At 51.4% G+C, this 27,913-nt stretch overlaps 13 protein-coding genes across 13 annotated transcripts; 7 read left to right on the top strand and 6 right to left on the bottom strand.

Annotated features, from left to right (window-relative positions):
- Positions 1–179: 179 nt before the first annotated feature.
- On the bottom strand, positions 180–2,288 carry HETIRDRAFT_307084 (uncharacterized protein; the record flags this gene model as incomplete). The annotated part of the gene is made up of 1 exon (XM_009543185.1): positions 180–2,288. The coding sequence occupies one exon, from the start codon at positions 2,286–2,288 to the stop codon at positions 180–182; it is 2,109 nt and encodes a 702-aa protein (XP_009541480.1).
- A 223-nt stretch (positions 2,289–2,511) lies between these two features.
- Positions 2,512–4,357, bottom strand: HETIRDRAFT_59746 (glycosyltransferase family 59 protein; the record flags this gene model as incomplete). The annotated part of the gene is made up of 9 exons (XM_009542123.1): positions 2,512–2,745; positions 2,789–2,957; positions 3,011–3,070; positions 3,136–3,277; positions 3,334–3,462; positions 3,529–3,688; positions 3,748–4,051; positions 4,112–4,200; positions 4,259–4,357. 9 exons carry the CDS (start codon positions 4,355–4,357, stop codon positions 2,512–2,514), a joined length of 1,386 nt encoding a protein of 461 aa, XP_009540418.1.
- Positions 4,358–4,425: 68 nt separating this feature from the next.
- Positions 4,426–6,012, bottom strand: HETIRDRAFT_469748 (uncharacterized protein; the record flags this gene model as incomplete). Its single annotated transcript, XM_009543186.1, has 6 exons — positions 4,426–4,724; positions 4,775–4,887; positions 4,931–5,340; positions 5,396–5,458; positions 5,515–5,609; positions 5,647–6,012. 6 exons carry the CDS (start codon positions 6,010–6,012, stop codon positions 4,614–4,616), a joined length of 1,158 nt encoding a protein of 385 aa, XP_009541481.1. The 3' UTR covers positions 4,426–4,613.
- A 186-nt stretch (positions 6,013–6,198) lies between these two features.
- Positions 6,199–6,561, top strand: HETIRDRAFT_167166 (uncharacterized protein; the record flags this gene model as incomplete). Its single annotated transcript, XM_009543187.1, has 1 exon — positions 6,199–6,561. The coding sequence occupies one exon, from the start codon at positions 6,199–6,201 to the stop codon at positions 6,559–6,561; it is 363 nt and encodes a 120-aa protein (XP_009541482.1).
- Positions 6,562–6,921: 360 nt separating this feature from the next.
- On the top strand, positions 6,922–9,751 carry HETIRDRAFT_121927 (oligopeptide transporter; the record flags this gene model as incomplete). Its single annotated transcript, XM_009543188.1, has 8 exons — positions 6,922–7,241; positions 7,293–7,370; positions 7,421–7,485; positions 7,541–8,187; positions 8,242–8,311; positions 8,367–8,582; positions 8,634–9,264; positions 9,316–9,751. 8 exons carry the CDS (start codon positions 6,922–6,924, stop codon positions 9,749–9,751), a joined length of 2,463 nt encoding a protein of 820 aa, XP_009541483.1.
- A 303-nt stretch (positions 9,752–10,054) lies between these two features.
- Positions 10,055–11,682, bottom strand: HETIRDRAFT_307566 (uncharacterized protein; the record flags this gene model as incomplete). Its single annotated transcript, XM_009543189.1, has 3 exons — positions 10,055–11,186; positions 11,239–11,455; positions 11,514–11,682. The coding sequence occupies 3 exons, from the start codon at positions 11,680–11,682 to the stop codon at positions 10,055–10,057; spliced, it is 1,518 nt and encodes a 505-aa protein (XP_009541484.1).
- Positions 11,683–11,764: 82 nt separating this feature from the next.
- On the top strand, positions 11,765–13,260 carry HETIRDRAFT_469758 (uncharacterized protein). Its single transcript, XM_009543190.1, has 5 exons — positions 11,765–11,901; positions 11,957–12,383; positions 12,444–12,813; positions 12,866–12,939; positions 13,000–13,260. The coding sequence occupies exons 1-5, from the start codon at positions 11,790–11,792 to the stop codon at positions 13,037–13,039; spliced, it is 1,023 nt and encodes a 340-aa protein (XP_009541485.1). The 5' UTR covers positions 11,765–11,789; the 3' UTR covers positions 13,040–13,260.
- A 180-nt stretch (positions 13,261–13,440) lies between these two features.
- HETIRDRAFT_413916 (uncharacterized protein) lies at positions 13,441–15,569 on the bottom strand (the record flags this gene model as incomplete). The annotated part of the gene is made up of 7 exons (XM_009543191.1): positions 13,441–13,539; positions 13,600–13,801; positions 13,850–13,881; positions 13,934–14,120; positions 14,181–15,005; positions 15,060–15,364; positions 15,426–15,569. 7 exons carry the CDS (start codon positions 15,567–15,569, stop codon positions 13,441–13,443), a joined length of 1,794 nt encoding a protein of 597 aa, XP_009541486.1.
- A 126-nt stretch (positions 15,570–15,695) lies between these two features.
- Positions 15,696–17,870, top strand: HETIRDRAFT_378704 (uncharacterized protein). Its single transcript, XM_009543192.1, has 7 exons — positions 15,696–15,904; positions 15,955–16,737; positions 16,787–17,050; positions 17,106–17,316; positions 17,366–17,634; positions 17,690–17,734; positions 17,801–17,870. Exons 1-7 carry the CDS (start codon positions 15,740–15,742, stop codon positions 17,804–17,806), a joined length of 1,743 nt encoding a protein of 580 aa, XP_009541487.1. The 5' UTR covers positions 15,696–15,739; the 3' UTR covers positions 17,807–17,870.
- A 2,531-nt stretch (positions 17,871–20,401) lies between these two features.
- Positions 20,402–20,730, top strand: HETIRDRAFT_167172 (uncharacterized protein; the record flags this gene model as incomplete). Its single annotated transcript, XM_009543193.1, has 2 exons — positions 20,402–20,666; positions 20,723–20,730. The coding sequence occupies 2 exons, from the start codon at positions 20,402–20,404 to the stop codon at positions 20,728–20,730; spliced, it is 273 nt and encodes a 90-aa protein (XP_009541488.1).
- A 92-nt stretch (positions 20,731–20,822) lies between these two features.
- HETIRDRAFT_167173 (uncharacterized protein) lies at positions 20,823–21,113 on the top strand (the record flags this gene model as incomplete). Its single annotated transcript, XM_009543194.1, has 1 exon — positions 20,823–21,113. The coding sequence occupies one exon, from the start codon at positions 20,823–20,825 to the stop codon at positions 21,111–21,113; it is 291 nt and encodes a 96-aa protein (XP_009541489.1).
- A 717-nt stretch (positions 21,114–21,830) lies between these two features.
- HETIRDRAFT_424354 (uncharacterized protein) lies at positions 21,831–24,611 on the top strand (the record flags this gene model as incomplete). Its single annotated transcript, XM_009543195.1, has 6 exons — positions 21,831–22,270; positions 22,298–22,603; positions 22,658–23,273; positions 23,329–23,811; positions 23,866–24,329; positions 24,401–24,611. 6 exons carry the CDS (start codon positions 21,831–21,833, stop codon positions 24,609–24,611), a joined length of 2,520 nt encoding a protein of 839 aa, XP_009541490.1.
- A 244-nt stretch (positions 24,612–24,855) lies between these two features.
- Positions 24,856–27,886, bottom strand: HETIRDRAFT_469768 (uncharacterized protein; the record flags this gene model as incomplete). The annotated part of the gene is made up of 10 exons (XM_009543196.1): positions 24,856–25,457; positions 25,507–25,736; positions 25,788–26,224; positions 26,287–26,548; positions 26,601–26,714; positions 26,769–26,904; positions 26,961–27,083; positions 27,137–27,343; positions 27,392–27,657; positions 27,713–27,886. 10 exons carry the CDS (start codon positions 27,884–27,886, stop codon positions 24,935–24,937), a joined length of 2,472 nt encoding a protein of 823 aa, XP_009541491.1. The 3' UTR covers positions 24,856–24,934.
- Between the last annotated feature and the right edge of the window lie 27 nt (positions 27,887–27,913).

Raw genomic sequence — 27,913 nt, forward strand, 5'->3', positions numbered from 1 at the left:
ACAATTTATATAGTCAAGTACATTATATACAGCGTGCCGAGGATGAATGCAGCATCGCACATGGAAATGTCATAAGCGATAGATGGGATAGATACAATCATGCAAATCATAAATCATAAACTGCACAAGGTAAGGACAGTCAACAGGCATTCCAATCCATCAATAAAACGACTCACTGTTCATAAGACAATGGCGGATCGTAGCTCCCGCTGGCTCTGGTCCAGCCCAGCCAACAACAGATTCAACATATCACGGTTTGAACGTACAAAGTCCATTTCGCCTTCCGCTATGGCCCGAACAGAGCTCCACTCCATCGATGCTACACGCGCGGCGCACGTGAATTCCCATTTTTGCGTCTCCACCCTCACCGCCGCAGTGTGCAGCTGCATAACGCTATCAGCCGCCTGTTTCGCTGCTCGTTGCACAGCTTCCTCCCGCACAGCGATCGCTCGACTGAGTTGCTCCTCCAATGAAATGATATGTGCCGTCTGCTCCTCTGCATTGCGCTCGCGCACAGCGAGGCTGTTGCGCATCTGCTGCTCCAAGGCACCGACCTGTCCGGCGAGCTCGTCTGCGTCACGGATGCGCGCGAGCTTCGCCGCAGCAAGTTGCTGCTCGAGACTCTGAATTTGCCCGAGGCGCTCTTTCGCAGTGTTCTCCATGGACGCGAGCTGGAGCCGCAGCATCGTGACGACCCCCCCGTCGACATGAGACCGCCGCTCCGGCGTCAACATCATTTTGGTAGGAGACGGTGTCACCTCTGGAAGGAGGATCTGTGAAATAGATCCATAACCTACGGGTGACGGAAGCGCACTGAGCGAGGGGCTGTCTGGTATGTCAAGCGAGATATTGCTGTGTGCGGGTGATGCATTGGCGGAGAACGGCGCGGTGATGTCAATGATCATACTGTTAGCCTCCCCCTCCCCGAGTGAGTGTTCCCCCGCAGCTACTAGTTGCTCCCAAGAAAGTATAGATCCAATTCGGTGGACACCCGGTCGATTGAGCCGAGGAAACGGCGAATGATCGCTAGATGCAGGCATGGGGGAAAGGTATGATAGATTCGAACGGGACGGAAGGGTGCCAGGTGGGCGCGAAGGCGTAACAGGCTCGTCATCAGGCGGCGGACGGCCCATTCGAATTCGAGGCAAAACCGGGGTGGGAGCGCTCGGGGAAGAGATGGTTGAGAGCATAAATTCAACGTCTCGGGCTTCCATGCTGTCAATGCTACTGCCCTCCGTCAAGAAGACGCAGGTAGTACTTCCAGACCCGGAATCGTCCTTGAGACTGTTGATAGAGCGTTTCTGGAGGCGTTTGCCCAATGATGACTCCGGCTCCTTCTTGACCGGGTTTTTGAGAGGGCTGCCAGTCTTGCTAGAAGCCAAACCTTTACCCTTGACATCCCTGACAGGCGTAGGCGTCTGAGGTGTCCGGGGCGTCCGAAGAGAGCTGGAGGACGACGAAGATGATGGAGGGCGAGGGATGGAGATAGCCGCGGGTGACACGGTCTTCGTCGACTTGGCGGTCTTGCTCGGAGGCCGCGAAGGTGCAGGCGAAGGGGTATTACGGCTCTGGGACTTCACTTTGCGAGATGGGGACGGGGGCAATACGGTGATAGCTGCAGAGGGTTTCAAAACCCTCTGGGGAAGAGGGCTGATAGATCTTGCAGCTTTCTCCGCCCTCTCCTTGGGAGATGTGGCTTTGAGCAGCGATGTCCTCTTGCCCGCCGGTTTCACTTCAATCTCGTCGCCCGAGCTGCTGAGGCGTCTACGGGTCCCCACACGGGGAGGAGAAGAAGGTTTCTTCGCTGGCTCGATGAGCACGGACCGAGGTCGGAATTTAGGCAGGGCAGACCCAGTAGCGGGTATGATGGTGCTGCGGGGTCGTAAAGTTGCCCTCCTGGACGATGGAGCCAGAGACAGCGGATCCCCCGACGCCGTATCTTTGACTCCCATTTCCCCTGGTGGGGGGGCCTCCGTTACCTTCACGAGGGTGGACTGTCGGCGCGTCGTGCGACTGACGGTCGAGGAGGGAGAAACAACGCTTGCAGGCTTTTCGCCCACAGAGTTCCGACGAGCGCTAGGCCCGCTCTCTGCGACGACGCTGAGTCGACGAGCGCTGGCATCCTTGGATTTTTTGGACGCCTTGTCGACAGAGGACTCCCTTGCATCCTTGTTCATAACGTCCGCGAGGGCCTTGCTCACCGACGAGAGGTTGAGGGAGTAGCGGCTAGAGGACCTAGTAGTTGGTTTGTTAGCGCTATTTGCGCTGCTCGTAAAAGAGGCAGGCATGAGAGCGGTTAAGAAAGGGGAGAAAGGCTGCCGTGGTTGGAGTGGTTGAGTGGTTGGTTGCTACGAATGCGGTAAAGCCCAGTTCAACTCAACTTGAACCGGTCGCGTTGCCGCACGCGTAGCTGCCTTGTTTGGTCTTGTTGCGCCCCAGGCGTGTCTCGATCAAACCCGCGATGAACATGCACTCAGTCGTTCTCCATATAGAGTCAACAACAAAGTCTATCTACCACATGAATCGCACTGCGCCGTCCCTCTCCTTGAAGAGGAACACCCACATCGTCGCGGCGTTAATCACACCATACCATCCCACTTCCAAAGCCAATCCCCAAGTCGGTACGTCCACAATCTGCGCTCTCATGAGCACGTACGGTATCAGGAAGTAGCGAGGCTCCAAAAGGGGTGTAGGGAGCAGGATCGGCAAAGTGCATACGGGGAGCAGCAGGGTCTGCAACAGCGACTGCCCGTGTCCTGCCATTGACAACATGTCAGCGGCTGATCACCTGGCTATCAGAGAAGGTGAACTTGCCAGCACGCAGGAACCATGCCCAAGCGCATGCGATATATCCGGGTATGAACAGATACGGCACAAGAGGATGCAGCATGAATATGCGACGCCAGACATAAAAGGTGTAGTGGCGGTTATCCGACAACAAGAAAGGGTGATGAATCCTGAAGCCGAATGTGAATCACGAAGTCCCGTAAGAGGAAAAGTCAAGCCGTACGTGAAGAGGTGGACGCTCGCAGCCATCAACGCCGCAACCAGCAGGGTGATCACAGTACGCCTGATCGAGGGGTGAGGACGCCGAGCAGGATAGAATCAAATAAGGCGTGCCTTCGATTAGAAAACATCCTCGATCCAACATCCCGCAGCATTTTTTGGGGCCCACCCTCACTTGTGACCAAGATAGGCCAACCCATCATCGTTGCAAAGGCCACGAAGTAGTACAGCTGCGGTACATGAAACGAAGGAATGTGATTCGACTTGTCGCCTGATGGAGATTGCATTCAGATGTGTCGATCAGAGAGAGCCGTCGGTCATTCGTACCTAGCACAATGCCCCCATTCCATACGACGAACGCCCCGAAAATGGTGCACACTAATGCGTAGGGCACGAAGTCGAGTAAGATGTCAGGCAGGACCTTGGGGGCGCTGGCCATCAACCTAAGAATATCGGCTGCAGCAAATGGTACATTATCGATGAACATGAGCTAGATAATATATAGAGGCTAGAGAGTCGCACCTGGCTCAGCTGACAGCGCTGGTGGATCGTGGAGTTTGGGCGGAGGAGTTTGAGCATGATCAACACGCCTCCAGCGAAGGTACATCAGCTGGCTGGACGCATACGCATAGAGCACCCAAACGATGTTCGTCTGGCGAAATGTACAGCTGACGATACCTAGCTACCATTCTAGGTCGGTCAGTGTCCCCACTGCTCACGAAACATAAGAGCAGCCCGTACCAGAGCAGCTAACCAGTGCCTATCTTGAGTAGCAGCGACGATAGTCGTGATGACAAAAAGCAAGCTGGGGACTTCCGTGTAATAGAGAAATCCAAAGAACCATGCAATCGGAAATGCAGAGACGACCACCGCGTCAAAAGTGGTTTCGAAGATGGATGATGGTGAGCGGACACGTCTGTGGTAGCATATAAGGCGCGTCAATGCGAATGGTAGGAGAAGGAGTGTTAGCAGAGGTGTCAGGCGAAGCACAGCGAGGTTGCACTTGAAGACAAAGAGCTTTTTCAAGCCGACACTTATGATGTATCTGTCTCCATGTCAAGCAATTAGCCAGCTCAGAACGATGGGCAAAACATGTTAGACTCACAGGCCTGGTGGTGTCGTAATTTTGGGATCCCAGTAAGCCCAATTATTCTCACAGTACGCCTGCGCCTGTGGGACATGGAATGGCTCGTCCTGTACCGAACAACACTTGTCAAGGACGAAGTTGGTTTGATGCCCGGAGTGATTTTACCATGTAAGGCTCCGTGACACGAGCATTGAGCTCCTTCAAGATAGATACGCATATCACGGCGAATACAGCATATGCTGTCGCCCCCAGAGACGAAGGCATAGTACTGAGCAAAACAAAGAGTTGTAGATTGAAATCCGCGACAGTCGCGGTAAACGACAGTCGGCCATGACGTGTATTGACTGTGTATTGCCTTCGCCAACCCATAAAAGGGAATTGAAGCTTGCAGCTAACAGTGATTTCGACGACAAAGAACGTTCAACGACTTTCGTACAAATTTAACTATACAGAAGCTTCATCCTTCCAGCTGCTATAGACAATCACACGCTCCCTTCGAATCATCAAGCCGTATGTCTACCTAGACGTCCAGATTCAAACCTTCTTGCGCAGGAATCGGTCTCTCCGCTTGAGGGGTGATTCTGGCACCGTGGCGGCGCTCCTTAGACTCTCCGTAATCCACTATAGCGGACTATGTCAAAGTAAGAAACAAATCAGACCGTGGACAACTATAGCGCTTACATGTGCAGTGACCCGATTATCCCAGAGAACAACGGTATTAGGGCTCCACTTAACGCGGGCTTGGAGATCGCCAGCCTTGTCAATATGCGAGAACAGGAATTCGAGGAGGTTGTCTGGAAGGGTATAAGTAACGACAGAGCATCAATGGTGGAAGACATCGCTTGCCCGATTCCTCGCGTTTGAGACCAACAATGCGACGCGTGAATTGGCGATTGATATACAATGCCTCTTCACCCGTTACAGGATGCCGGCGGACGATGGGATGGGCATTTTCGACAGGCTCACGCCTCACAATTCCACCTCTCCGACCTGCACGCGAGAAGTTGGCCTGCTCGACTCCCGAGTGGATGGCCTTCAATGTACGCAGGAATGCGACAAATGGGAGCGAAAGCTTTTTCAAGGCCGCTACCTGAGAAATGAAGAGTGTATCCCCACCAGTCGAAGGCTGGGAGACCAAAAAGAACGTGGTGAGTCCGGGAGGTTGCAGCTCATACGAGACGTCAGAGTGCCAGAGAGTGGATGTGATGCTCTCGTCCCTCTCAAAGTTGAAGGTGGTGTTTGCTTCCCTAGAATACAGCTAGCATTAGAGCACAGTCCAGAGGACGTGAGATGACTACCCACTTGAAAACGAGATGCAGCTCGGGATATCCTTGAGGATGTCCTGATGTAGGATGAACGTGAAGGCTATGAACAGATCATATCAGTCATGAAACAGGACACGAAAGGTAAGAAAAGATCACCGTCCGAAGTGCCTCCCCCATTCCAAGTAGGAGTCTGGACCTCTGTCGATAAATTCTTGTTGACCCCTGAAGACGACGAGACCTCTCCTGGCAACCTGGCGAAGGGCGTCGATGATCAGCAAACAATAGGACTAAATTCGAAACAGAGCTCACTAGGAGTGCAAGTTGGTCCCTAGCGTCGGCATCCAATCGGGCTAGGCTGATGCCATGAATTTCAGTCCCCAGATTCGGTGTCAACTCGGTCACAGCCGAAGCATCATTCAAGAAGGAGGTAGGGTTCGGATGAGACAGTGCACGGAATCCAGGATCCAAATGCTCAAAGGGCTCTAATGGCGGATATGTTTCAGGAGAGAAGTGAGGAAGAAGATGGGTGTAGCGATAAGATCTTTGGATTTCTGTCTCGGATGATGAAGGAGCCCGTGCTTCTCCAGCATGATCTGAAGGGATAAGCGCAAGCGCTGGAAGGTTTTGGGTTATTGTCTCAACGGTTGTCGCCATGTGTCCGAACCAGGAGCGTGTGCTTCGAAATTGGGATAGGCAGAAGACTCAGGAGCGTCCTCCGACCAGCTCACCCCGTCATATTTAGAGGAAGAAAGCAGCATCGGTTCGCCATCTACGGTTCAAAGTACGCAATCGCAGGTCATTCGGTCGTATTCGGTCGCCACGATGGTTGTCCTATAAACGATGTGGGAATGGGCGGCTCGCGCGGACCAGAGCGGGCCAGCGAGCGAACTTGATAAGATTACCATTCACACCCGATGTGGTAACTTAGATGAATTTGGAGCCCCGAGATCCATGCTGATCCACATCAGATCAGACTGCAAAGTCCTGCTAGCGCCCATTCTTATTGTCTTGCTCTCTCTCATGACCCTCGCAAAGACAATTGAAATGTCTCAAACAACAAGTCTCTCGGAACATGGACCTGTAATCCCAGGGCACGCATTCCCGCATTCGCTTCTATCTGCGTGCAAGTCGATACAATATGTCATCTTATCCCACTTGTCTGCTCAAACGGTCTTACCACGTCGATTTGGCCAGTTACCTTGAGGTAGGCCACTTTTCTTCGACAGATATATCGAAGTTTATATATGGATGCCACCCTGCCACTTGTACCTGATGGCCTGGGCTTGTCCACCGTCTTTTGTACCGCACACCGGTCTAATTGTCTCACTCGTCTTGATACCGTTTTCCTCGGCGAGCGTCTGATAACTGTGAGTCCTCTCAGTTACACACGAGACTATAAGACCTGGACGAGGCGGACCTTCACTGTCTTCTCTACGTCAAAAGGAATTTCCGCGCTACCCCCTCCCCCTCTACCCGATCCCTCGTCCTCCTGCTCCAACCAGCTGTCGGCGCTCGTCCCCACTCTGTGCTGTGGTGTCTCTGCCGTTGAGCAGGTTCTTTGCAATGGAGGCCAAACACTTCGAAACGCCTAGCGAGACGCAGCTGAGGCATCGCAAATCGATCCCTGACGTGCCCTCAGACGTCGACGAGGATGAGCTGATGGAACACTTCAATGACCCAAATTACGACTTCGAAGGGAGCTCGACTGCTGGCTCTACGTTCGACAGTATGGAGATAGGTAGCAAGAAAGCAGGAAGTCGGTGGTCTGCCTCGGATGACGTCTCATTGTCGGCTGGATCGGAGACCGCATCTACTACATGGGACTCTTCTCGTGCAGCAGAGTCAAAGCCTTATCTTTCCTCCGGGGAGATCACCTACAATGAGTGAGTATTACTTTCAGCTCTCTTCTCTACCCTAATCTCATCATCTCTTAGCGAGTCGCCTTACCCAGAAGTTCGAGCGGCTGTATCCAACACGGATGATCCCTCAATGCCAGTCAATACGTTTCGCATGTGAGTGATCGAGTGTTGACGCCGTACCGATATGCTCAAGGTATTCGAAGGTGGTTCATCGGAATTATTATGTCAATCATCATCCCGGCCTTCAACACCGTCTTTTGGCTTCGATGTATGTCGGCGGTATGACTTTGTCTTTGCCAAAGGGTTGACATTTTCTCCTCCAGACCCAACCGTCATTATCAACTCGCTCTTCGTTCAGATCATCGTTCTTCCCTTTGGGAAGTCCATGGAAAGGTTTCTACCGGCTTGGAGACTCACCTTATTTGGCTATTCGATGTCGCTCAACCCCGGACCTTTCAACGTTAAGGAACACACACTCATATCTGTGATGGCCAACGTCGTCGTCTATGGCGCTCCCGTCACCGACATCATTGCCACTCAGACGTTCTTCTATAACACTCCATGGGGAATCGGCAAGCAGTTCGTCTTGGGCCTTGCCGTGCAGTTACTAGGGTTTTCTTTTGCTGGTCTAGTGCGACAGTTCCTTGTTTGGCCTTCTAGCATGATCTGGCCTGGCGTTCTTGTCCGCTCCGCACTCCTGAACACGATGCACAAGAACTACGGCAAAAAGGAAACGAAGCATATTTCCCGCGAAAGGTTCCTGTTCTTTGCATGTCTCTGCAGTTTCATATGGTATTGGGTTCCTGGATTCTTGTTCACAGCGCTCAGTATCTTCAACTGGGTCTGCTGGATTGCTCCGAACAACATTGTCGTTAATACGCTTTTCGGTTACGCGAGTGGTTTGGGTATGGGTTTCCTCACATTCGACTGGGCGATGATTTCGTACGTCGGCAGCCCGCTAGTTGTCCCTGTGAGTGCTCTGTTCTTCATTCAACATATTCAGCTTTATTTACTTGGCCTGTAGTGGTGGGCTCAGCTCAACTCGTTTGTCTCGTTCGTGTTCTGGATCTGGCTCGTCATCCCGATCCTCTGGGGTAAGAGTTCCTCTCTAATTCTTTAGTTCATGCGTTCTTATCACATGATAAACAGCCAAGAACGTCTTCTTTGCCAAGTTTATGCCCATTTCTAGCGCGCAGTCCTTCGACAACACAGGCTTGCCTTATGATCCTACCGCCATACTAACGGATGGCGCGTTCGATGAACAGAAGTACCAGGCATATTCGCCTATGTATCTGACGATCACTTTTGCGATCACGTACGGAACGTGCTTCGCGTCCTATACTGCCGTTGTCGTCCACACCTTCCGTAAGTGTAATCATCAATAGCGAGAGTTCAAAGTTCTAACAGGCTCCGCAGTTTGGTATCGCCACGATATCATGCGCCAATTCCGTAGATCCATGGCCGACGAAAAGGATGTGCACTCGCGATTGATGAAAGTCTATCCTGAAGTGCCTCGCTGGTGGTATGCAGTTCTCGGTATCTTCTCCTTCGTCATGGGCATTATTGGGATCGAGATCTGCGACACAAAGCTTCCCGTCTGGGCATACGTCGTGGCTGTCATCATGGCTTTCGTCTTCGTAGTCCCACTCGGCATGGTCCAAGCCATCACCAACCAACAATTCACCTTGAACGTCCTAGCCGAAATAGTCGTCGGCTACATGGTTCCTGGCCGTCCCCTAGCTGCCATGGTGTTCAAATATGTTTCGCACAACTCGACGCAGCAAACGTTGTATTTTGTCAGCGATCTCAAAATGGGACACTATATGAAGATCCCTCCTCGCATGATGTTCATGGGCCAGGTCGTCGCATCCGTTATTGCCGTCTTCGTCTCGATCGGCACCCAAGAATGGATCTTCACTAGTCTTCCGGACATCTGTCAACCCAACCAAAAAGACATGTTCACTTGCCCTGGACTGTTGACCTTCAGCACAGCTTCGCTGATCTGGGGAGGCATTGGGCCACAACGACTATTCTCTCCGGGCGCAGTGTATGTCCATTCATTCCCTTTCGAGGTGACATATTTTAACAGTTGCATTAGCTATTATCCCATCGTATGGTTCTTCCTCATCGGTGCCTTGCTGCCCATCCCATTTTACTTCCTCGCCCGACGTTTCCCCCGGTCGTTCCTAAGATACGTACACATACCTGTTGCGCTCAACGCCTTGAGCATCGTCCCACCTGCCTCCGGCATCAATTATTCATCATGGATCGTCGTCGGGGCCATCTTCCAGTGGTTCATCCGCCGTTTCCACTTCCGCTGGTGGATGCGTTACAACTATCTCCTGTCGTCTGGCTTGGATGCAGGAGTTATCTTCGGTCTTTTCATCATATTTTTCACCGTACAGCTGCCGAAAGGTGGAGTGACGCTGAATTGGTGGGGAAACACTGTCTGGCAGAAGACGGCCGATGCCATGGGCTTGCCGTTCTCCACCGTGGCGCCAGGCGATATTTTTGGACCGACGACGTGGTCCTGAGAGTTTGAAGATTTTAGAACATTTTCTTTATTTCCTTTCAGGTTTCACGCCCACACGTCAGTGTATGAACAGTTTTTCTTCGATTCCCCACGGGTACTGGTACTTGCCCTTGTATATTTCTCGCATTCATACAGATGTATCTTAGCAGTGACGAATAGCAATGACTTGAGACAACCATTTACTTTTGCACTCAAAAATAGCGCTCATTCGCGGAGGTTGGTCCCAGGCCCATGTCTGAATTGTGAAAGTGTGAGGCATACAGATGGCTGTACTTCCACCTGGAGCGGACGTCGAGATACAAGATTACTCGGACAAGCCCCAAATTCTAACCTCCCTGCCACTAGTACCCCAGATCTCCAAGCTCTTGGATCCGAACACCAAATCAGATGCCTCACCTCCCTCTTCAAACCTCGCCAGCTCTTCCCACGTCTTATGTGCATATACGCGAACACCCTCATTGCCTGCAACACCGAGGAGACGCGCGCTGTAGTCGTACACGACCTTGTTGACTTTGAAATTATCTCCAAGCGGGATCGAATGTCCAAGCTTTTGTTTGCGCAGATCCCATATGCCCACAGACGAGAGAGAGTCGGGGGCGAGAAGATGATAACCATTCTCCGAGAAGCTGAGAGTGTTCACTGTGAACGGTGTGCTATCGGGAGCAACAAGGGTTGCTGCAACGTCCCCGGACCGGATGTCAAATATCTGGATGGTGGACGTAGGTGTACCAACGGCAAGAATGGTCCCATCAGGGTGGACGTCCAAGGACGAGAATGATTCCTCGGCTGCTGAAGAGCGGTATAACTGAGTGAAGGTCGTAAGGTCGTGGAGTGAGTAAGTTTTGTCTAGCGAAGCAAGAGCAAGAAGAGTCGACGTGGGGTGAACAGCTAAGCCCGTAACATCGCCTTTGTGCGTTTTGATAGTCGACCTGGGGATATACTCGTCGGAAGCGGCGTCGTGAGACCAAACACGAGCAATCTTGTCTGCGCCCGCAGAAAGCAACAAGGTGGGATCACCTTCGTGTTCCCTGAATGCTACATGATTGACCTTCTTGGTATGGCCCTTCAGTGACGCCAACACCTTGTCCGTGCTTCGGTCGTAAAGCTGAACAATTTTGTCGTTCCCACCGGTCAAAAACTGCGAGGGATTGGCACTCGAAATGGCGATAGATGTGATACCGGCGGGGGATGCAGAATGAAGGGATGATATGGTGTGCTTCGCGGTGAAGGTCTTGACCTGTGCAGGGGTGGCATAATCGGCAGGCGCCTTACGTTTCTTGCGAGAGGCGGAGAGCGTTTGGTGCGTCTCATCAATCTGGGCGACGACGGCTGCAGGAAGGATGCCTTCTGAGGGTGCTGACTCGTCACCCATCTCTACATCGGCCCCTGGCGCTGCTGGAGTGATGCCTATAGACGTTTGGACGGTTGCTAGAGCCCTAGGAGAAACAGGTCATCAATTGCGGTGACGACAGCGAAGACGCGACTTACTCTCTAGCTGCATCTCGTTCTCTCATGAGACGCGCCACAACGCGACTAGCAGCATCCTGTGCATATAGTGCATAGCTCAATTCTTGGCGAGTCGAGTTGTATTGTTGCTTGAGGGTGAAAGTCTCAAGTACAAGGGCGTCCCACTCGCTCTGCAAAGCCGTCAGGAGTGCAGGAATGGACGAGTGTGTGGGTGGCCGGGGAGGAGCCGCATTGGGGCCTGTGAGAGAAAAGATTGTCAAGGATTGCAAGGTGAGGGCCCAGCGCCCAAGACGTACTGGCTTTCACCGATATAAGGTCACCCTCCTCCAACTTTTCTCCCGTGATGGGATCCGTGCCATTTTCGGTGATATACTTCTCTATAAGACGCCTCTCATACACATGTCCGGACTTGGAAGAGATTACAGGGTCCTGAGGAGGCTCTCCGGAGATTGCACAAAAGAACATCGTTGAGTTTGCGCGTAAAGGTCTTGCAGAGCTTGGTTGTGGTCAGGATGAACCAGACGCGCTTGTTTGTTGACCCTTGTTTACTGACCACTAGTCCTGCGTGCTACATGTCTTCAGAAAAGCAGCAACGTCTTGTGCTCTCTATCATCGACTTCCTGAACCAGTCCATCCAGGATGGCACTGTCAAGCAGGACGATAAAGAGGGCCTGGAAATTGCAAGTGTGTATCTGGGTTTCTTGGATTTTTTTCGTGAAATGCTCAAAGCTCGGTACAGTCCAGTGCATAGGCGAGGCTTTCGATGTAGACCTATCTAATGAGCAGCAGGTTGAACGCCTCAGCATTAAACCCGCTACCCTTCCTACCATATTTGATGTCTTTTTGAAGACGAAAGACAAAGTTAGGTCCACTCCGGCTCCGTCAGCATCCACCCCCGTCGCGCTACCTCAGTCCCCTTCGACAGAGGACAAAGCCAATGCGGAGAAATTCAAGCAGGATGGGAATGCCTTGATGTCTGCAAAGAATTATGAAAAGGCCATCGAAGCCTATACCAAGGCCATCGAGCTTGATTCTCTCAACCCGATCTACTTCTCCAACCGCGCCGCTGCATACTCGAGCAAGGGTGATCATCTCTTAGCAATCGACGATGCAGAGAGGGCCATCGAGGTTGATGCAAACTTTGTCAAAGCCTATCATCGCCTAGGGTGTGTCTTTTCTCCACCTTTCTGCGGACGACCTCGTCCCTGATGCCCACTGCCTGGCAGCCACGCCCAGTACTCTTTGGGTGATTACACGGCGGCGGCAGCAGCTTTCCGTCGCGGCTTGGAGCTTGATCCAACAAACAACGGCCTCAAGTCAGGATTACAGAATTCTGAGGCGCGTATCGACTCACCGACGTCGGACAGCCCTGCCCCTCGTGCGACTTCTCCTGATGCAGGTGCGGGGGGTCTAGGCGGTATGGCAGACATGCTGAGGAATCTTGGTGGTAGAGGCGGGGCACCCGGTGGGGCTAGCGGCGGAATGCCTGATCTGGCAAGCCTCATGAACAATCCGATGATGATGCAGATGGCACAGCAGATGATGGCCAATGGCGGTATGGACCGGTTGATGTCTAATCCCTCCGTCGCAAACATGGTAGGTTTCACATATTTATATCATGTTGTTACACGTCTCACAAATTTCCTAGATGAACAGGGTCCAGAGTGGCGGTGGCATGCCATCGATGGACGAGTTGATGGGCGATCCTACTCTCAGAGATCTGTAAGTTTCCATCTTCACCATCGCCTATAAACGACAACTGATCGCGGTAACTTTCTACAGCGCGAGTCAGTTCGGCGGTGGCACAGGTGGTGCGAGATAGTCGGAATTGACATCAAGAAAACTCCTTCCAATGACTACGATACAGTCAACATCGCATACATGCATAAGGTGACGGGTGGCATGGAACTGTTTTTGACTGCGTCGGTAGTGTTGTTTCACATTACTTACACGCAACGAGGGTCACGGATTGGAACGATGAACGATGTAAATAATAGATGTAATGAACACCATTGTCAGGAATCAAAATCCAGGGCACAATTGATTCAGCTAACGGCTTCGAAGAGTCCTGGCCTTGATGCACGCGTTTGAGGTATGGAATAGGGCCTGACAGCATTAACACCACTAGATTACAATTGTTCGAGACTGCCTTACATATTATGATCGGCCTGTACTGTACAATAATAGAGCGAAACTTCAGGAAGATCGCACGACTGATGGCTATCACGGCCCGCCTGTTTCACGCTGCATCTTTTCAGCAACCTTTCGTGCCAACGTAGGCGGAACATGGTGAAGCTGAGCAGGCGGCTCGCGAGGGTGTCCCTGCACCAATAAATGCATCAGGGTAGAGATCAAAGCACTCTCACAAGAAGAGACACTGACATGAACAAGATGATACCTGAGACCGCTGAGCTGTTTGTACACGTGCAGACAATTCGAGTGAGGACATGGATATGTCTTCTTCTTTTTCTTGACAATATTGGCACCTGGCTCTTGTTCGAATGGCTGAGTAGCTAGAGGCTCTATGACCGTAGCAGTGGCGGATGCAAGTGTAGAGATCGCTTGTCGAAAATGAGCTTTGGATCTACATGCACAGTAAGTATCGGATAAACCTTTGCAATGAGGGACCTACATTTGCAGATGGTATTGAAGACCATTGATGCTCTTTCACGACACTATTTTAGCTGAAGAAGCAAGGGGTGCAGAAAACACTGACTTTCCAACCCCTTCCACATCCCTGCAATCCACATCTATATGGCTTACTGTCAGCATCCAAATCGTTCAGATGTTGGACTCGAACATGTTCAGAAAGAGCTTTGGATGTAGCGAAACAAAATTTGCTCTTAGATGTATCAGGTAGCCAGCATTGTGAATATCCGCAAGAATAGCCAAGGATGGAGGGGCTAAAAACGAGCAATGAGGTCGCTATACCAGTTCTACCTTGATTGGCCGAAAAAACTTACTCTTCACTGGCAGGTAAGGTTGCCGAGAGGATTGGCAGAGACACCTTGCTGCCATCAATTCTGTGATTGGTACGGGATGAGCCAGCTCTCGGAGATGCCAGTGACAACGGCGAAGGGTTCAGAACGAAGGGTACACTTTGATTTGACTGACTGTCGAGTGCAGATTCGTCTTCTGAAGGAGCTGAAGAAAGGACAGAAAGGGCACGAGGAGTGGCGATTACAGGCGTTGATGTGGCAGATTGTAAGCCGGAATCAAGACACTGACTAGGTACAGGACTACTACAGACAGCGTCGACCTGAGGAGAGCCGTGTCTGTCCATTGAGTAGGCTTGTGGAATGTCCAACAGCGCTCGAGATGAGGTCAATGAAGAATACGAGAAATCATATTCAACGTCAATCAAGGTGTGATCGCCAGTTTCTTGGGCCGATTGCACTTGCAATGTTACATCCGAGGTAGAATGATGAGACGGGGAGCGATGCCTAGATGAACTGGAAGGGGTATCCATACGTGAATCATTCGCGTCCTCAAGTGCGAGTGCAGCGCTGAGTGACGAGGAGCTAGGTTGAAAAGCGGGTAATGGGTGTCGAACATGAATGCTGTTCTCCACGTTGCAGATGTCTACCGATGTGCCAGTAGTCATAGTGGGGGGTCTATGAGCCTGCACATTGATTCCGTGTATAGTTAAATCGTGCCAATACTCAGAAGATCCTGATGTCCCTATGCCTAAAGGAAGATGGGGGAAAGGGGGTAACATCGTCGCTGTCAAATCCACTGTGGGCTGCGCAAACGGAGCTCGCATGCCCTTGCGCTCTAGAAGTCTCCATCTGTTGAGGATCAACCATCAAATCGATATGAAAACAACCCATGAATTCACAGACCTATTCCTACATCCCAACCCACTCCGTTGCATCTCCTGTCCCACCTGTTTCCATTTTCTGCCTAACCTCGCACTGATCTCGAGCAGTTTAGCATCCTCCTCCGGAGCCCAGTCTTCCTTCCTCAGGAGAGGGTCCAGGGCCTCGCGATACCGCTTGGAGCATGCATCGTCGGTCCTCCCTGGAATATGTCTAGCAATTAAAGACCATTTTGGCCCATGAATGTCATATAGTGAGACGAGTGCTTCGTCTTCCTCTCGTGCCCAAGCGGATTTCTTGATTGTAGGTGAGAGAGAATGAAGCCACCTCTGGTTTTTATGATAGTATATTAATTTACGTTGGACAAGAATGTATACTTTTGGATATCACCTTTCGGCATGCTTTATTCGTTCTGCCTGGAATTTGAAGCGCGATGGTTTTCCAATCAGCATTCTCACCGTATCTAGCGACTGCTTCTGAGAGACAAGAATCTTCATAGGCCGTCCATGGTCGACCCACATTTTTCTCGGCCATGATGTGGAAGAATAAAGCGAGCCAGTCGTAGCAGGAGGACTTAGTCTGAGGGCAAGAGAAGTCGATGACCTCAGGCTTTCAGATCCCCACTAGACTCTTTGTCTCTTACCTAATCAAGTTCAGCTTCTTCTGGAGATTACTGCTGCAGCGAGACTACAACCCCTCTCATCATGTCTTTGATTCCAGGCTACTCTTCCGACGAAGACAACGACTACATATCGCACATCAAGGATGCATTCAACCTCTCATCATTACCCTCCGCTAAACGACCCCGTGTCGAGGTGTCTGCGCCACCACGGACGGCTTTCCAGGCTGCCCCGGATGTGTTGGCCGAAGTGAGTACCAGGTTGAAGCCGAGTTTGTTCGCTAACGGAAAGAACCCTAGGATCCTCTGAAGCAAACGTCTCTTATTACACGTCCCACAGACACGCAGATGCATGTGAACATTCCCTATAGCGAGATGACTCTTCCAGTACAGGGTCCAGAGAATCCGTTCGGCGATCGTAACCGTTTCAAGAACCAGAATGCGCTAGCGGGCCATGTTGAAGAGCAGGCTATGACAGAGCACGCTTTCCGTGCCCAACACCTGACTCATGCTATCTTGGGTTACTCTGCCAACCCGTCTGTCGATCTCAATGCACCAGCTTTTTTGGGGTCCAAGGACGCTGCCGAAAGTAATGGTTTCGCGACCATAAACATGATTCGTGCTCCGAAGGGGAAGAAGAAGGAATTAAAGCGAAAGCGAAACGCTGCAGGGGACCTCGAGGTTGTGGATGGAGAAGGAGCGTATGTTGGCCCCTGGGCATCGTGGCAAGGTGATGAGCCAACAAATCTTGTGCCGGAAGGTGCGGATGTTGAGGAGGAGCCCGAAGAAGAGGAAGAGGAGGAGATTGTGACGAAGAAGGCCAAGCCAAAGCGGGGGACATACGGGCAGGAGACCTCGGTCTTCCACGGCAAGTCTATGTCAGACTACCAGGGCCGAACATATATGTCACCTCCACTCGGCGAAGCACCTCATCTTCAAGCCGAGCCTGGGTCTCAAGAATCTTTCATTCCGAAGGTCTGCGTTCATACATGGACAGGACATACTCAAGGCGTCTCTGTTATTCGCTTGTTCCCTGATACAGGTCATCTCCTCCTTAGCGGGTCTATGGACACCAAGATCAAGGTGAGCGCTAATATAACGCGTTTTTGTCCTTTTTTGACTTTTCAACTAGCTCTGGGATGTTTACACTCATGGAAACTGCCTGCGAACCTTTCATGGGCACGTGAAAGCGGTGAAAGATGTAACATTTTCAAACGATGGGCGAAAATTCTTGTCGTGTGGTTATGACCGTCAAATGAAGCTTTGGGACACCGAGACTGGCCAGTGCCTGCAGCGTTTCAGCAACGGCAAGATCCCCTATGTTGTGAAGTTTCACCCCGACGAGGATAAGCAGCATATATTCCTGGCTGGTATGTCCGATAAGAAGATCATTCAGGTATTGCCGGTTTCCTCATTTCTGAGGCTTCCGCTCACTTGCCCCCTGTCTGCAGTACGATATGAACACTGGTGAAATCACTCAAGAATACGACCAACACCTGGGTCCTGTAAATACGATCACATTTGTCGACGAGAATAGACGGTTCGTCACAACTTCAGATGACAAAACTATCCGCGCCTGGGACTACGACATCCCTGTCGTCATCAAATACATCGCCGAGCCGCACATGCACTCTATGCCCGCAGTCACGCTCCATCCTTCCAGTATGCCATATCCCTCATTCCATTATTAATTGCTTACCCATGTTCGCAGAAAAATATTTTGCTGCACAGTCGCTTGACAATCAGATCCTGATCTATAGCACCGATAACTTCCGACAAAACCGCAAAAAACGGTTTGCTGGGCACTCAGTAGCTGGATACGCTTGCCAGGTTGGCTTTTCGCCAGACGGCAAGTGGATAAGCAGTGGAGATGGTGAGGGGAACGTGGTGTTCTGGGACTGGAAGACTGGGCGAATCAAATCACGCCTCAAGGCACATTCGAAGGTGGTCATTGCACACGAATGGCTTCCCCATGAATCGGTAGGAATGCTCCACACCTGGTCCATGAACCTCCACTTACTAACGATGGCGATAGTCGAAGGTTGTGACCGCATCTTGGGACGGATTGATCAAACTTTGGGTACGTATCTGGAGCTTCTGCTGGAGTTCGTAATTGTGAATTGATCATTTGCATGTCATGTCACAGGATTGACACCATTCACCTGACTTGTACACGCTTGTTTGCGATATCATCAGGCGCTAGGCTTTCACGACTGATTTCTCCGAACCCCGCCGAGCAAGTACCATAAGGAAATGAATGACCATATTGGGTGTTTGAAGTGCATGAGTCGCGGTAAATCCCCGATAGCTTTCCATATTCCTTAGCTTTCGATCTTCGAACCCTTGATAGATCCGAGTATCCTCAACGCATCTGGCAGGGCACTGACACTTCTGGTACACTGGATATTGCTGGCGCATTTTGCCTCCGATGGCAGGTTCACGTCACCTTACACGCTGAGGTTAATGTGACTCTCAAGGAACATAGCACAATACCCATCACTGAAAATTTTCTTCAAAATTGATCGTCGTTTCAACGCCTCTAAGCGTTCCCGCGTGGCTCCTCGTTTGCTTTAACCAGGCCTCACGATTTCGTGTCGAAGCGTTAGTGCTTGAGTTCCTGGATTTTATAATCAGAGGATGCTCGAGGCCAACGGACGTAGAATTCATTGTAAGAAGCGATAAAGCGCTGCGACTTCCTCTGTGTAGGTCGGATCTATCCACAGTGAGTTCGGTGCGAGGGGCTTCGATCAGATTTCCCTCTCCTTAGGCTCAGTCATCTTCTCATCGGATATAGATGCTCATGATTCATATGAGTCCTAGGAGCCTCGGCACACGTCGGTAGCGGGCACGTTTTCTCTCTCTACGTTCTCGCTCTCGCCTGAGGTATATCGTGGTATATGTCCATGCGCAACGGTTCTCTTTCTAGACGCTATATGTCTACGCGTGGTGGAGATAATGATAATAGGCCAACAAGATTAAAGTTAAGGTAGGTCTATCAAGTAAACGACATACACACAGGAACACACAACGGCTGCTGAACCGGATGGCTTCGAGATATCGGCAAGTATTCGAGGGCACATTCAGACAAGCTACTCAAGTACGTACGACATGCACAAATCCTGCTGCTTTCCGGACGATTATCAATTAGAGTCCCTCGGAGAACGACGACGAAGCCTTGGACACTGCCATTCTGCCCTCCGATTTGCCTCGTGGATTCGCTGGATGGCCGTGGAGGCACGGAACGTGGGCTCAACGCATATCCAAATGGGGATGTCCAGTTTCGCACAGTCGATATCGGGCGCGGAAAGGCCAGGCCCAGTGGATTGGGTCGCCGCTGTGTGCCTTCACTGCCTTTGCGACGGCCGTCGGCCGATGGGAACTTGGCCGACTACTCACGGTTGTCTAGTCATAGAGCCCCATGGGTTTACAGTGCCCGACCCGAATGTTTTCGACTATGTGCAGCCTCACTTATGTCTCTTAGAAATGGGCGAAGTTTTGTGTTCGCTCAGGCCATTCGGAAATACTGTCAGGTCAGGAAGACACCGTCAGGCACATGATTGAACTCTCAATATTCAATGCGCGGACTTTTTGGCGGCTCTCATAAGTGGTGTGCACAATTGTGCCTGCAAGGGGACCTGACTACGGGGAGCTACGGGGCCATAGTGACGGCAGCCCGAGTCTCGAGTGCTGTTTCACGACACGAATCGCACGATCCGCATTAAAAGAGGGGGCCCTAGACAACATGCTAGGAGAATGAGGCGGACGCTGGCGGACGTGCGTTGTCGCGCATCTATGTTCTAGTGAGGCACGGATGGATTATGACCAAGGCGGGCAGGTGCGCGGGACGAGATAGATGAGAACCCAGAGGAAGGAGCTCGGAGCTTTCTCAATTGTTCCTTCTGGAGGTAGGATGGGCCTGCGAACACAGGAACCTGAGGGCTATATCCGAACTCTTCCAAGTCTAAGTATTCCGGATACACCACGGGGTGGCGCAACAGAACGGTGTGGATGATCAATGGACCGGGCGGCAGGGGGTTCCGGCGACCCGCACGGAAACGTTCATGGCCTGAGGCAGGTGACGAATTTGAAAGGGCGATGGCAGTGAGAGATATTTGCTGGATGTGTTGAGAAAGAAGACAAAAGGGGGGTACGGCGGGAGGGTCGTCTGTGTCTCTGGCTTGTTTGCGCGAGACAAGATTGTTGTGTGACGAGATGGCAGGGTCGGAGAGAGCGACAGGCTGTCTGAGACCAGGGGTCCAAGCGGTCCTCAGAGACCTCTTATTTTTGCGACGCTGTATGAATAATGTGTGCCTGGATGCCTGACACGTGTGCCTCGAACAGGCCAAGCGTTCCTACTTGTGTGCATCCTATAAGAACGTCCCGACCCTCGTCACTCCTTCTCTCAACTCCGTGCTCCACGATGAAGCTGCTCTCAACATATACCCCTCTCGCTTTGTTTTTCATTCTCTGCAGTCCTCTGGTTTCCGCGTCTCCAGTCCGTCTCTTCTTCCACCCCTCCCGCTCTGTCTCCGTATCTGACTTGATTCTCCCACCGTTGATAACAGATAGCAGCGCCGGATTTGGCAGAGGACCTTCAATCCGTGAGTTCATTCCGATCTTCGATTTCTCTGTTTTCGTCCTCAATTTTATTCTCAGCGCGGGAACGGTGGCGGCGGTGGTGGTTCTATCGACTGGAAGAGAGGGAACGGTGGTGGCGGCGCTGGGTCGGTGGACTGGAAGCGCGGGAATGGTGGAGGAGGTGCAGGCTCTGTTGACTGGAGGCGAGGAAACGGTGGGGGCGGAGCGGGGTCGGTGGACTGGAAGAGAGGGAACGGCGGTGGTGGTGGAGGATCGGTGGACTGGAAACGGGGCAATGGTGGCGGTGGAGGAGGATCTATCGATTGGAAGCGAGGCAACGGGGGTGGAGGCGGTGGCTCTATCGACTGGCGAAGAGCGAACGGTGGCGGTGGTGCTGGATCGGTGGATTGGTAGTCAGCTGGTCATCTCGCAAAGTACGTGCATTTTTGTCGAATTGCTCCTGGACCTGACTGAGTCTTGCCCTGACCAGATGGATGATGACTCACCTGCACCCATTGTCTCGTGTTTCTTGAGTGTTTGGGTCATGCATGCATGATCCATTCCCCTTCCTTTCGTTCACGAATCGCGTTATGCCCTTCACATTCGTTTGGCCTATTTGCTGCGCTACCACTTCGAACTGTTTCTTTTCTCGGCGATCTATCTTGGGAGGTGTATTGTTTACTTGGCCATCGCGCACTTGCAGTTATCGTAATTTACTTATTGGCTGGTATTGGGAAGCGATGGGGCGAGGGCGTCTGTATGTTAGTGTTCAGTACATCATCCAATTTGGCTGTTATTCATTGCAGTCATTCACGCGTAATTCCCCTGCCGGACAGCCTGAGAAATCATCGTCAAGGATGAGAATTTTTGGATGGACATAGGCATTCCTTTATTTCGTCTCTTTACCGTGGTATCGCAGCATCTGGCTTGCAATGGATTGATCCATCTGACTATGCACGAAGGCTTGCTCATTTTCTCTCTGCTTCCGATGTGAATGCAACTCACATCAACGGTCGTGGATTCTGAAGTGTCAATTTTTGATCTGCAGAAAGTTGTTCTGAATCGGATCATCGTATGGAATTGGATCAAGGACACGCCATGGACATCCTCGCTGAAACGCATAAATAAGCCATCTAATGAGACAGAGGCGTCAATGGATGCCGAGGGAATCGCAGGGCCGGCGGTTTGCTCGGAAGAGCGAAGGGAGCGCCCTCCGGAGATGTGGTGCATGGGAATCGCCAGGTCGAAGTTAGAGCGGACGTGATGAGACGTGATGGATGACGGGAGAAGAACCTTGGGAACGAAAGCAGTATCATGAGGGGAAATCATGGCATAGAGCGATGGCGAGCAACGCTTCCATGATTGCATCGGAGAATGGGACTTTTATGCAGGGAAGCACTAAAACACAAAAATCAGAAGAGTGACCGATGCAGATGGGCCACGGTCTGCCACTACCCGTTAAGATAGATACTCATATCGGGCAGCAGCAGCGTTCAGGGTTAGGGTTGGCAGCGCTTTAGGGCAGGCCGTTTCGCGACGCGTTTGCAATAGTGCAATTCAATGTCTATCATTGTACTTTCCTCTACCTCACCACCGCCATGTCACTGCTCGATGAACCTGTCCCACAAGATGACTTGATGCGCGACCGGACGCGCATCTTTGAAGAATTTCTCACCTCCGAGTCTCCCCTCTACAACTACAAAGATGACATTCATCGCATGCTTCGTCTGGACCAGACGCGTCTCATCGTTAACATAGATGATCTCCGTGACTATCGACGCGAATTTGCTGACGGGCTTCTCAAGCAACCAGTCGAATATCTTAGCGCCTTTGATGATGCTCTCGTCACTGTCGTGCAGCAGGTATTTGACTCAGAAAAACACGAGATTGAGGGAAAGGGATATCGCATTGGTTTCAGAGGATCTTTTGGTGACCATCACGTCAGTCCACGCACCCTCCGTGCATCACATCTTGGACAAATGATTTCCCTTGAGGGCATCGTGACGCGTTGCTCTCTAGTCCGTCCAAAGATGCTGAGGTCTGTCCATTATTGCCCCGACACTAGCCTCTTTCATGCACGGGAATATCGTGATGCCACCTCGTCCACTTCCAATCTTCCACCGACATCGGCTGTGACCCCACAGACAGATGATGAGGGACATCCTTTGCAGATGGAGTATGGCTTTTCCACCTTTCGAGATCATCAGCGCATCAGTATTCAAGAAATGCCCGAGCGAGCACCCGCTGGGCAGTTGCCCCGGAGCACAGATGTCATACTGGATGATGACCTCGTGGATGAATGCAAACCCGGCGATCGCATTCAGATGGTTGGAGTCTATCGCAGTACTGGTGGTACGAATGGAACGTTCAGGTATGTCGTCATATAATCCGTTGTGTTGTACAACGTCAAATTACACCTTCATAGGACCGTCATCCTAGCGAGCAACATCATACTGCTGTCCTCCAAAGCTGGAGGGGGCATCGCTCAGACGCCTCTCACGGATTCGGATATTCGGACAATCAATCATCTAGCGAAGCACGAGAAGAACATTTTCGAGCTGCTTTCTCAGTCACTTGCTCCATCGATCTATGGTCACGACTATATCAAGAGGGCCATCCTTCTCCTGCTTCTAGGTGGTGCAGAGAAAAATTTGCCAAATGGCACACATATCCGAGGTGATATCAACTTGTTGATGGTGGGCGATCCGTCAACTGCCAAGTCGCAGTTACTGCGCTTCGTGCTCAACATCGCCCCACTCGCCATTGCAACGACCGGACGAGGTAGCTCGGGCGTCGGTCTTACAGCGGCTGTTACTACCGACAAGGACACCGGCGAACGCCGCTTAGAAGCTGGGGCTATGGTGTTGGCCGACAGAGGCGTCGTGTGCATCGACGAGTTCGACAAGATGTCGGATATTGACCGAGTGGCCATCCATGAAGTCATGGAGCAACAGACCGTTACGATCGCAAAGGCGGGCATTCACACCAGTTTGAATGCACGGTGTAGTGTCGTTGCTGCGGCGAACCCGATTTATGGCCAGGTATATTTAGCTCTCTTCCTGAAGTTTCATAATCTCTTGATATAATCTCTTTCAGTACGACATTCACAAAGATCCGCACAAGAATATCGCCCTTCCGGACTCGCTTCTGTCTCGTTTTGATTTGCTCTTCATCGTCACAGATGATGTGGAAGAAGTACGAGATCGCATGATCGCTGATCATGTCCTCCGGATGCATCGTTATATCCCTCCTGGAGTGGAAGAGGGCACGCCGGTGCAAGACGTCCTCTCACAGCATCTGTCTATCGATGGGCCAAGCACCAATCCTGATGGTGAAGCAGTAGAGACCAGCGCCTTTGAGAAATTTGATCCATTGCTCCACATTGGCGTACAGGGTGCCGCTCCAAAGACAAGGGCAAAAAGCAAAAAGATGCGAGTGCTCAGCATGGCTTTTATTAAAAAGTACATCCAGTATGCGAAGAGCAAGCCACAGCCGGTGCTCACGAAGGGTGCGGCGGACTTAATCGTCACTGTGTATGCACAACTGAGAAATCAGAGCGAGGAGGAAGGCAAGAAGCGGGTGCGTCCATATCATCTCTCTTGGAAAAACTCGAACTTCATGATTGCGCCACAGACATCGCCTCTTACGGCGCGTACCCTGGAGACGCTGATCCGCATGGCTACTGCTCACGCGAAAGCGCGCTTGTCGCCCAAAGTCGAGAGCACAGACGCATCGGCAGCGGAAGCAATTATGCGGTATGCCCTGTTTAAGGATGTTCCCAACCGGCAGCGGCGCAAAAAACGAAAGCTCAATAACGGTGGAGCTTTACGGCGGGGCGATAACGACAGCGGCGAAGAGGGTGAAGAGGACGAAGAGGAAGAGGCCACGGAGGACGAAGAGGAACCTAAACGGATGACCGAGATGCCCCTCAAGGATGATCTTGTCAAGTCGGCTGCTTCGGGACCGGGATCGCCTCGTTACCAAGGTGCTGTCGACAGAGAAGGCTCGCAGACTGTACATAGGACCACGCAAGACCTAGACATGGACGACGAGACACTAGCTGGAACAAATGAAGCCGGGGCTATCCGCCCTGAAAGGTGGGGTTTCCATCACACCATGCATGGCCTTCTGAACACAATTAACTCGATGAATGAACCCGGCGTTGCAGACTTCAGCTCTTCCGGACTAGGTTGGCAAAACTCTGGGCTACGACAATGCAGGATGACGATACAGTATTCCTTGCGGATCTTGTTACTGCGGTCAATACCGGACTAGACACAGACTCGCTGTTCGGGACAGCCGAGGCCACGGCGGCTTGTCAGGTCATGACAGATGCGGAAGAAATCATGCTCAGCGAGGGCATCGTATATAAGCTTTGATAGCTGGCTTTTTGACTGTCGTCTGTTTGCGATCTCTTGCTGTGACGTGAGCCTTTTCCCGTGTAATCGATAACATGCCCAGTGTACTTTCATATATAGGCCCCGCGGTCACGTTATAAAATAATCTGACTGTCCATGATGCATGACGTGTGCTGTCCTCTTTCAGCTGGCGGATGCCTATTTGGACAGGCGCGAAAACTTCCAAACAGATGGATGAAAGGAAGTTCTGATACACGCTCATGAAAAACTCCAGAGGGCACATGGATAACGAGAAGGCGGAAACACAGCGGAAGTGGGCCTGATTAATGGATTGCTTACACAAATCAGTAATCGCAGTCGGTCCGAGTCTTTGCAATCATACAAACTTCGCCCCTACTCAGCTCTGTTTCATCCACCAGATCTGTCATGCGGGCCCCCCACTCATCGTCACTCAGAGTCCCGAACGAAGCGGCCACGATCGCATCCCATCGTTCGCCTTCCGCACCTACCACTCTTCCCGCCTCAAGCAGTCGTCGCCAAGGAGCCTCAACGCGGCCTCTCGGGCCCATGCTAATGCTGCCTAACGCCTGTCTGCACGTCTCCACCCAAAGTTCGCACTCGCCGTGGAGGATCTTACCTTCCGCGGGTGCAAGCCGATGGTGACCTCGATACAAGATGTTCCTCTGCAGAATATGTGTCGAAAGATTGGTGGCAATGTTGCGGTAAAGAGAGATGGTGGTGCTATGCGGCAGAGTGCGGCTTAGAACGGATAAGTGTGAGGAGAGAGTGGACAGAGCTGGCAGCAGTGCAGGCGAAATGGCGATGGTGGATACAGAAAGATCCGGAGAACTGTTTGGGATGCCCTGACTATGGAACGATCCTCAGCTGAGAAATAGACAAAGGAGGAAGCTCATACTTCAATAGATGGGCTTTCAATGCCCCTTCGACCTCCCCGCATATTTGCTGAATAATCATGTCTTCCACTCTTGCAACCAGCTTCTCGTATTGAGTCACCAACTCCTCAAATATGGTACCATCCGGAGTCTCATTTGAAGAATCTTTTGGATCAGGCAGAGAAGGATGCGTTTCTGCACGGACGCGAAGAGCGGCGCGTCGATTAATCTCGGTCCATAACTCCAGGAAAAACTGCAGTGGGCTCAGTCACTGGAATCATATTTGAATAGAACCAGCGCTTACTAAGTCTTCTCCCCAGCCCACCATCGCAGCAGATATCCACTTCGCACTGACCAAAGCTTTGCACAACCGCACAACGCCCTCGACGCCACTCGTCAGGCGACCTTTTTCTCTCCCATCACTTGTGAGTGCACCAGGAACCGCTCTCACGAGAGCGCTAGACAAAGTCTCGAACGCATCCAAGGAAGACCCGATCCTACCGTGATACAATTCGAGAAGTGGAAGCTGAACATCGATCAGAAAGCGGGCCCGCTGGCTAAATTGCGGGATAGGGGTGTAGCGATCAGTAACCTGTTCAACCAATGCCTTCAGTCGTCGGGCGGAATTCGTTGGGCGAAGCTCGCGGGTAGCGACACGATTCTCTTCAGAGTGAGCGTCGTCGTCCGCAATGAGCCATGCCTCAGGAGAGCCGATGATATCGTGATACTGGTCCAAGGCGACTAGTGGATAAAATTGGACGCATTAAACCCGAGGATGTAGAAGTCGCGAACGGGCAGCTCACATGCTCGCTCGCCTTCTACCCACCGGTCGAACCATTCCTTTCGTCCTAGAACAACTTCGCTAATTCCGTCCCATGACTTTACACCGGCGTTGCGCCCGACCATCGTTCCCGCGAGCGAGAAGCCTTCCTCCTTCAGTGCTGCATCGAACGACAATGCCTGATATATCGTGTGTGCAAGCAATGGTGGATGAGAAAGAAGAGACGACATCGTTCGCTTTAAACGACGTGAAAGAAGTGGCAGAAGAGCATGAGTGAACTCAGCCTGCAAATGAGGGAATCAACGACATGTCGATAAACACTGCAAATCACTGTACCCATGCGTTGACGTCCCGATACTGGGTCGCCGACAGAAGTTGTTGAACGACATCTTCCATGAACGGACGATGTTCATGGGAAACATTCAAAATATGGGTAAAATACCATTCGGGCTTCATGGAACTGGGGTCAATACTTCAACCGATTGCATATGGATTGGTGCTTACTTTGTCTAATTTATTCGTCTGCCGTGAACCCTCAAAATGATACTTAAATCGTAATGAGACTGGTTGAACAAGGGCCTGGATGGGGTACAGTGCATCCTTCTCTGAGGACTCCTGAGACGAGTGTATTTGCTCTCCACTTCAAAGAGACTGGTTCAATGACCGCACAGCATGTTACAGAAGCGACAGACTCACAAAACTTGCAATTTGATTAGGTTTGAAAAAGCTTTTGAAAAGGTTCTTTTGTCGTCTTCAGTGGCTAACGAAAAGTCGACAGGCATTGGCCAATGAAGTCGTTCCATGACAGCGAGAAGGAGACTGAGAGAGATTCAACGACTTGGATCACAAGAAACGAAGGTGAAAATACATACGCTGATAGTGTGCTTTTCATGGCTGACCAGGTTCTATCTTGAAGCTCCTCCAGAAACGAGACGAGACGCAGATCGCTGCTGGGCTGGCCAGTGACATCTGATACTTGAGAACATGTTGTGTTCACAGATGAAACAAACGTTCGCAAGGATCGATAGACAGACACTGTGATAGGATTGCTATCCCGTATCTCTGCAATAGCGGCTTCACTAGGCGCGAGTCAGAACACCCGAATAGACAGGAAAAGCTCATCATACCTCATGCTTAGTGCCCGCTCAATGACGTGCACATACGTTTTCATGCTATCTAGCTCTTTCAGATTCCGATGCATAACTTCAATGTCTTCCAGCAGAGTAGGCCGCCCATCTGACATGGATGAAACAAGCTCGGATGTGATCGTTGAGAGTTCATCTGCGAGCGAATGGCGCAAGAGTGACAGCTCTTGCGCAGTGTGTAGATGTTCTGACGCAGTGAAGCGAGTTGTTGATATTAATTCGTCTGTGCTTTGCTTAGATGCAGCGAGCTAAGCTGTGAATGTTTGATGAGTGATTATTTGGCTATTCATAGAGGGCACGCACTATAGTCCAGAAGCTGTCATGCTGTACACGAGCGTCATCTACAGCGGCAACGAGAGTAGAGATATCGATATCTCCAGGGTCATTGTGCCTCAGATTCAAGATGCCTAGAGCCCGTTGTTGTGATGTGGCAAGGTCGGCCGGCTTGAGTAGATCGTGAATCTGAAGGACAGACATTGTTTATAGCGCGAGAGTCACTGGCCA

This window comes from Heterobasidion irregulare (genome assembly GCF_000320585.1).
Source record: "Heterobasidion irregulare TC 32-1 unplaced genomic scaffold scaffold_01, whole genome shotgun sequence".
In the NCBI taxonomy this organism is placed as follows: domain Eukaryota; kingdom Fungi; phylum Basidiomycota; class Agaricomycetes; order Russulales; family Bondarzewiaceae; genus Heterobasidion; species Heterobasidion irregulare.